The sequence below is a fragment of the Poecilia formosa genome, unplaced genomic scaffold (genome assembly GCF_000485575.1).
Source record: "Poecilia formosa unplaced genomic scaffold, Poecilia_formosa-5.1.2 Scaffold179, whole genome shotgun sequence".
NCBI classification, from domain to species: domain Eukaryota; kingdom Metazoa; phylum Chordata; class Actinopteri; order Cyprinodontiformes; family Poeciliidae; genus Poecilia; species Poecilia formosa.
In genome coordinates, this window is record NW_006800118.1 from 815,262 (window position 1) to 824,195 (window position 8,934).

The following is an 8,934-nucleotide window of genomic DNA, read 5'->3' on the forward strand; positions in this document are numbered from 1 at the left end:
TGCTTGTGTGTGTAACGTTTTTTACTTTGCAAGTCGAGTTACTTAAACAAAAATATTCTAATATTCTAATTTATAAAATGAGGGGTGTATGGTGTTTATTCACTCTCACTTTTGTGTCTAATTTATTTTAACACTTTTAAACAAATACTTAATATTAATATTAATATTAGCACACAGATGTAGACTAATTAATTTCACTCCCAGTAAAAACAGATATGAAGCCTTAAAGTAAATGAATCTGTTTTTTCAGCAGCATAATCTTATGCCGGAACATTTAGTGTGTGTACATTTACTCAGAAAAAAAAAATTATGTTAAGAAACAATGTTTTTTGACTAAATCAATCTCAGCATAGTTATTGGAACCCCTGCTGTTGATATTTTGTACAACCAACTTTCCTTGGACAGCTCTTCCACCTCTCCCTTCATAAGATTGGAGCATACTCAGAAAATGATCTTTGATCAGTTGTCTTTAGACAATCTTTCCAGATGCCTGCAGGTCAGGGGTCACCTCTTCTGTTCCGCTAAGCCCCCATTGGCCTTTGGGATATAGATTTGGGAACTGAGATGGTTATAGCTGAAGGCAGATTTTATGTTTGATGACGGGTTTCTGTGTTGATTTGATCATATGTTCTGGATCATCATCCTGGTTAAAAATAAATAAATAAATAAATAAATAAATAAATAAATAAATAAATAAATAAATAAAAACACTAAAGAATCATTTTCAGTTTTCTGGAAAGGCCACAAAATTGTTTTTAACATTTTCTGCAGTTTATAAGAATCCATAAGGTTAAAGTTCTTTGTCAGGCTCTGGGTTTTGGGTTTTGTTATTTCTTTTGTTCCTTAATTTTTTCTGTTAGTTCTGCTTTTTTGTCCCCATTCCACTGCAGTTATTCCTTAGTGATTCTAGTTATATTTATTTCTGTTTGTAGTTATTCTTAGTTACAGTAGTTTTAATATGATTCTTTAGTGTAGTTATTCTTTAGTGTTAGATTTATTTCCTGTTCCCCTGTGTACTCTCTGTCGCCCCCTGTGCCACTCTCTTTCCCTCTCACTCTCCTCAGTCTCTTGCTTCCTTCACTCACACCTGCGAGCTGTTAGCTCATCAGCCTAGGTTCTCTGTCTCAGCATCCAACCTCTCCAGCTTCTCATTTCCAGCAACTCCTGTCCGAATTTTTTATCTACTCCTGTCACTTCTTCGTTCTGCCCTGTGTTCTCCTCATATCGCCCTTGCTGGTTTTCTTTCCATGGATTTTTGGTTTTCATGTTTTTGCCGTGGCTCCCTTTGATTTTTGTAAGCTTGTTTTTCCATATTCTTTGTTTAATCGTCAAATTCATTGGCCACCTCTGTCGCCTGCATTTGGGTCCTACAACAACCATCTACACATCTTGACATTCTTAAGTTTGCTAGGAAAGAGAAAAACACAATTCCATATATTCATTACTTCTTTGTCAGTTCCTGGATGACTTAAGTTAATATAAGCCTCATCTTACCAAGCAATATCGTTTCAGTTGGTCCCAGCAGAGTTAAGAAAACTCCATGTTCACGTTAATTATTGTAGGACAGTAATTGTTTCTCCAAAATATGGTTACCATGTAAGTAGTGTCTATTGGTTGGAGACCAGCTAAGTCAAAAATTACCCTCATTGCTGCAGTTTTTAAACTATTTATTTTCTTACCATCCTCCTCAATATGAATGTAGGCAGGTAACTAGTACATTTGCATTTTATATACATACCATAAGGGAAATAATGTCTCATAAATTTCTAATTAGAGATTCATAGAAGCTCAGATCAATTTAAAAAGTCTAAAGTTATGAATAATAATTCAGTTTTAAAGTGGTTGTAGGTGTACCAAAACCTCTTCCCCAAGTAATTGTGTTAAACGCAATCCTTTATTGTTATTATTATTATTATTATTATTATTATTATTATTATTGCCTCTGGATTTTTTTTCCTAACTAATAAGCAATAAAATAATTCATACCTAGCATGGTTATTCCTGTTCTATACTGTAACTTTATAGTAATCAGTCTAACCTTGAGAAAAACACATTTATGTATTCGCAGGGCAGTTTGATGGGCGCAGTGTTACCCTGCTGGAGGTATGTGGGAGCTGGCCCGAGAGCTTCGGCGTGCCCAGGCACCATATTGGATCGGCAGACATCAGCGATGAAGGCCTGCGGGAGAGGCTAGCCGACGCCATGTCTGAGTCTCCTTCAAGAGACATAGTGGGCTCTGCTACAGGTTGGTAGAGGATTCATGTTGTGTAATCACACTCATTCTTAAATGAACACACATGCTTTTCATATAAATAGAAGTATTTTGTCTACTTTTCTTTTAAAATTAGGCAAGAGGATACTTAAAATCTTGGCATAATATTCCCACTCAAGTTATTTTAGTTTAGCTGTGTTTTGTTCTGGTATGTTTTATGTACATTATTAAATCACCAAGTTTAAATCTAAAAAGAAATCAGTCTTAGTAATAATATAATTTCTTCTCTAATTTTTGCATTTTCACATATTAGCAAAAACTAATAACGACATTTCCAGACATTTTTTGAGAAGGTATAGGATGCCCATTTCCAAATATCTTCTGCTTTTAGCTTTTTCTTACTTGCATTTTTCAAATTACTACTTCATTTATCACGAGAATTATTCAAACCAACCTGATATTATGTGGAAAAAAAAACAATTGTCTCCTTTACTTAATCATAAATTTGCATACATGAATATACATACATAAAATACATAAATTTACAACAATTAAGCACATTTTATTGGTTCAGTTTCACTAGCCACACTGATGCCTTATTACAGCCTGACCTGTGGAATCAATAAATGACATAAATTAAACCTTTTTGGCAACTTGAATACCAGGATTCTCAAGCAAAAGAGATTTTTTTTAATCTCAATGGGATATTCCATTAATAAATAAGAGAAAAATAAAATAAATCAAGGCAGCAAGTCCTGGGGTTTAATGGTTGGAATCATAACAGTAGACAGAATATTCTTGATGCATTCACTGGCTCTCATTGCTTTTGCAAAGAGCTAAGAAATGTGAAGCCATTGCTCACACATTTGAATGTCACAACATGTTTATTTCAGCAACCTGATCAAACAGAACTGTCATATCTTCCCTCTCAGGATCCCAAAAATATGCAAAAAGTAGAAAAATGCCTCTTTGTTCCATATGAATGTGTGCCCTTCAACAGAAAGAAGCCTCTTCCTGTAGGTGAGCAGTGTTATTTTACCTGCTAAGGATTTCCCAGCAGGGCTTTTCTGACCATTTCATACACATTAAGAGTTCCAAGTGTCCTCATGTGGTGTTGCTCTTCATCACACATTTCATTATCAGTGTTCCCAAAGTACCTAATTGTCTTGTGACCTCACCATGGCATTACCCAGCAGCCAGTGCAGTCAGCTCAGGATGCAGTGATTGATCAGCTCAAACAGACTGAAATGTTCGGCTTGTGTTTGTGTGTTAGAGCTCTTGGTATATCTGCACCCGTCTTGCTTTGATATGAAGCTTCCTGTCTTTGTGTGCGTGCGTCCGTGCGTGCGCATGTGTGTGTGAACCAGGTTTTTATATCCTTGGGGGGACCTGTGTGTACGTGCATGTGTGTGCGTGTGTGTGTGTGTGTGTGTGTGTGTGTGTGTGTGTGTGTGTGTGCGTGTGTGTGTGTGTGTGTGCAGCAGACATGCCGTTGGCCCTGACAGTCCAAATGGTTAACTCGTTTAGGAAGCGGCAGTGAGCCCCCACCGTCCCCCTTCTTAAGTGAACAAGAGCTCCTTTGATTTAAGTGTATGTATGTGCACAATATTGGGAGGAGGACACTTCCACAGAGGCAGCTACAGGAATGGGAAGGGTATTTTGTAGGGGAGCGGGGGTCACAACACTGTAATGGATTTAGCATCGACTATCAGCCCCCCTCCACAAGCCATATTCAGCTGCTGCTTTCTCCCCCCACACCACATCTTTCTCTCCATGTAAGGACTTAACCTTATTTGGACTGTCTTTCTCTTCCCTCTCTTTCTCTTCTTTCTCATCACTCTTTTCTACCCCCTCTCATCCCTCTTTTTCTCTTTCTTCATTAGATTAGACATTGGAGGCTTCTGCTTGCCACCAGTCAGTTGCTTCTTGCTCTCCACCATCACATCTAAACCCCTTCTGTTCCCCTCCACTCTTTTTTAATGTAACACAAAATTCATTACTGATCACATTACATCAAACCTTACACACATGCAGGCACACACACAATGACACTATTTTTTCCTGTGCCTTGAGCCATGATGAAGACATCATCCTCAGGGAATGTAATGGACTTGTTGGTTTGTCCATCCATTCATACAGGCACAGAGGCTTCAATCTTTGCTGGTTAATCTAATTGCGTAGCACTTCTGCCCGGGAACATATAGGAAATGTCCCTGTGTCTGCTGTAGGCAGCAGAGAGCCATGTGGGACCAGGGGTTGTGGTTTCATTAAACGGGGACATAAATTCAGTTGTCATTATTCATCCTGGTTGCAGAATGACTGATGGATCGACTCTGTGACAATACTTGATAACTTGTTAACTGAAGAAATAATCTGCATATGTAACTCTTGGATTGGTTCTATTTTATCCCTAAAGGCCATATTCACATTAAACACACACAGTACTCATATGTACAGTGTGTGCACCTTACATTACACCTTGCCTTGAAATAAAAAAAAAAGCTTCAGTGCCATCTATTGGCATATTGAATTGCTTATATTGACATTGCAAAGTGAGCAATGTGGGACTCTCTGCTGCTGTTGGTCACTGCAACCCATAATTTCAGCCGTAGTTTGCTTCTTTTACACAGCAGATAATTTTTTAAACATGTGCATGTCTTAGTCAAAAGGTATTATTGCATTGCTTTGGTGTGGAGTGATTCAGATACTTTATCAGACACTCATGTTCTGTTGTGTCTCTAATCTCTTCTGGATTGGTTTGCCTTCTGATTTGCCTGTGGTTCACATATTCTGGGTCTGGTTGCATGCACCAGACTGTGACATGTATTCCATGATGGTTTGTAGATGAACTGCAAACTGCATAATGTAGAAATGTGACTGACATGTTGGATTGAAGTTTTCTGACCCACATGCAGGAACACACATGAAACCGGTAAGTCTTTGGTACAATGAAGATTATATTCACTTGAATTTTGTCAGTGATTTATAAATATAAAGTGATGCGCTCCGCAGGGAGTGTGGGGGTCCTGGCTGGCTCAGGTTCTGTTAGGAGAAGGGAGAAGTTAGTAGACACCAGGGTTGGGGGATTTGAGAGAGGAATGCAGGGTGAAGCTTACAGTCTCTTTGGCGGAAATGGGCTCTGAGGGAGGGGCGTGGATCCAGGTGAGTGTATCTGAGGTTCTGAGGTGGTAGCGGGAGAGAGCAGGTACGCCATGAAGTCTGGAGCTTGCTGATTACTGGAATCAGCTGCAGGTGGGTCAGCCTGCCGGAACTCTCCCATGAAGATTATCTATATGAAGAACACTCATTCGAAAGACAAAACTGAATCCTAACAGTGACACTGTGCTAAATGTTTAGCACAATAAACATTGTGTTAAGTGATATGTGCTTGTTACCCGTTGAATGTATTTTATAGAAATACATTCAGTTCTTACAGATGAACATTTGTCAGGATGGACTTTGAATTTTGCAGAGCCAGTGTACGCAATACTCTTTGTGTGTGAGTACTTGTTTGGCTATTCTATTTAGGAACATTTCTGTCATATTTATTCATCTTTTAAAACTGATGGGCCTTATGAGGATCAAAGCCTGGTCCTAATACAGAAGACCCCTTGTTTGGGGCATGGTATTGGGTTGTTTAAGGTTCACCTTACATCTATACAAGTAATGGTTAGAATTAGGGATAATGTCTGGGTTAGGTATAAATGCAATTACTAAAATTAATCCAAGTTGTACAGGCAGAAATGCAACAGGCTATAGAAATGAATAGAAAATGAATTATGGAAGTCAATGCAAAGTTCCTGTGAAGACGAAAAGACAGACTGTGTGCGTGTGTGTGTGTGTGTGTGTGTGTGTGTGTGTGTGTGGTGTCTGGAGCCAAACATGGTTACCTAAGAAAATCAACAGGCAATGAAATGGACTATTTAAAGAATTTAAATTTAACAGGAACAGATTAATGTGTTGGCACCCCTGATGTGTACCAGTAAATTCAGGTCTTATTGCACCGATTGTGTTCATATATCTAACCTTTGAGTGCATTTATTCAGTTGGGAAAATTGCTTTTAACTAAATTGTTGGTAGCATTAGTGTTGGTACCTGTGATATGAAGGAGTTTTTACTATGTCCATTTGCCAGTAGGACAGTACCTAATATCCTCCTGGAACATTTCAGAAGGTTTAGGGATACAGATAAATACAAACTCTTTACACAGTCTCTCCAGATCACCCAGAATCCTGAATTACTATATTATTAATAATTAATATGGGTAATAATTAATTATTATCCATAAAAAACTGTTGATTTTATGTCCGGATAACTATTTCTGCATTGATTTGTTCATATTTTATTGGTCATTATCCTGCTGAAAGACCCAATGGTGATCAGTTTTCTAGCAGGGGCCACTCATTTTTTTTATTTTTTTTTTACATAAAATCTTGGTATACCGAACCTAACCTTGAAATCTGGAGAAAAAACAAATGCATTGTCGGTTACAAATCCAGCCTTCGAAGGATGCAGCCCCTCACTTCGGACACGGCTAAAGGGTTTGGTATGATTGACACAGTGCAGTGTGAAAGCAAACCGCACCAACTGAAGATGGAGCAAATGTCACAACAGTTTTAGTCCCCAATCAAACTGAGTCTACCTGACTATCAGGTATGAAAACACCCAGTGGTGCAACTGCACATTATTCTGGTGGATGTGAAAACATAAATCGGCCCCCCAAGGCGAGGGGTGAGAGGGTGAAACTCGCGCTACATTTACCTCATCATGTGCGTGAGGTGAAGGAGCGTAAGGCGCGCTGAAGTGTATGGGAAATCATAATCGGCGCGCTGCCCCCTCCAGATGGGGTTTTGGCGCCCCCTCTGGTGCTGCGCCCCTATGCACTGCATACCCACTTTTTGCGCCACTGAAAACACCCTAAGAATTATTTTTTACCTGCCTTAAGTTCCTGTTCACTTTGTATTGCAATCAGATATATTGGTCCTTCTCTAGCCTAGTGGCCAGTTACTAAATGAAATGGAGCATTGTGTCATGTCGTATTCACATGTCTTTATGTGAACAGTATTTGCAGTCTCTGTGCATATACATGTGCCTTTTAGTGAGGCTTCAGTGGGCCAGGGCAGATGGTATCTTGCTCAGTGTCTCCCTTTAATGGGAGCTGTGACCCCAGCAGTTAGAAACACAGTGGGGTCGCTTACATAGTCCTTGAACCTGATTGCAAACACACACTCAGTCCTGGCTCACCTGTAAACACATAATCTTCAAGTATTTTTCCTGTCATCTGCTTCAACATGGCTGTTCAGGTCATTTATCAAAAGTTTCAGCTTTATTTATCTGTTTTTCAATGCATACTGGCACGTTGCTGTTTACAGTTGTTTTCTTCATGCCTCCAAATTTAGTCTGCAGAATAACAAACTAAAACAGATTAGACTTTTTCCTGCTCTTCTATGTGTCTTTTCACACATATTCAGAGGATCAGAACTGGAATGCTTGTTGATGTAACAAATCACCATCTCCCTGACATTCTCTTCCAACATACACACTCATAAACTCACACACATACACAAGTGTGTGCATACTTTTGCAGATTCACAGAGAAAACAAAGATTCCAGTCAGAGTAATGGGGCTCTCACGCTAAGGCCGAGACCCGGCGTCGCCAGCTTGGAGGGCAGGTGACACTTACAGAGAGAGATGGACAGACAGACAGACAGACAGACAGACGGACAGACAGAGGGAGAGATAGAGCTGAAGATGAAGAAGGGAAGCAGAGAGGAGAAGGGAAAGGGGTGGGGGGGGTGGGTCTCACTGACGACTAAAGCACTGGGGCTGAAATTAGATTTTGCTCCAATGATATAATGTTGCTAACTAGATTTGGCTTATTGGTGCCTACCCAACATAAATTCCATTGAAGCCATATGGAGACTACTGCTCAACACAACCTGGTGTTTCAGCTGCCTCGGGAACAATGGTACCATTTTCTGTCAGTTTACTTGCATGATGTAAGTTTCCCACATCCAGTATTTCCAACATTTGGAGGGTTTCCAGCTGTACTTCCATTTAAATATGTTTATTTAAATGCTAATAGCTGTATTAGCTAATTAAAAAAAACACCAGACATCAAGTATTAACAACTGGAGGTGTGAGCAATATTTTAATGAGTGGATCACTCTGGTAGAATGGTTAATTATAGATTACTTCCAAATCAAGATGCTCGGTACCCATGAGTCTCATGACCGTTCATGTTCCAGGTCAGCATTTCTTCATCAGTAAAAAAAAAATAAACATAGAAAAGCTTAAAGTTCTTTGCTTGGTTACATTTTTCTTTGATTACAGATAGATCTGTTTAGAGCAGAGCTGACTGATGGGTGTTCAATACTCTGGAGAATAAAATTTGGTTATGGTCTGTCATCAACTGATATTTAAATCCATCATTCATCATTGGCAGTTTCATACCACAAAAATCACTAAATGTTTGAATTCAGTTCAATATTGCATGATGAACTGTAGAAATAAAAACCATATGTTAAAGTAGAAACATGTTTTTTGTTTCTCCTGCTGCTTTTAATAGATGAAACGACTGCTGACATTTCCCACCTGAATAGTGGATGATGATGATAACTCTAGATACCAGTAAACTGTGGTCACTTTGGCAAAACAATTTGTGGTGTGTGTGTGTGTGTGTGTGTGTGTGTGTGGGTTCTTATACATTTTGTGTCTTTTC

The 8,934-nt window shown here is 39.1% G+C and overlaps 1 protein-coding gene across 5 annotated transcripts in view; it reads left to right on the top strand.

The window, feature by feature from the left end:
- The window catches only part of bcas3 (BCAS3 microtubule associated cell migration factor), a 392,159-nt gene that overhangs the window by 356,674 nt on the left and 26,551 nt on the right, over positions 1 to 8,934 (top strand). For all 5 annotated transcript variants that reach the window (XM_007565551.2, XM_016678300.1, XM_016678301.1 and 2 more), the window contains one exon: positions 2,069 to 2,245. In XM_007565551.2, coding sequence (XP_007565613.1) covers positions 2,069 to 2,245 — 177 coding nt within the window. The remainder of the gene's footprint in view (positions 1 to 2,068; positions 2,246 to 8,934) is intronic.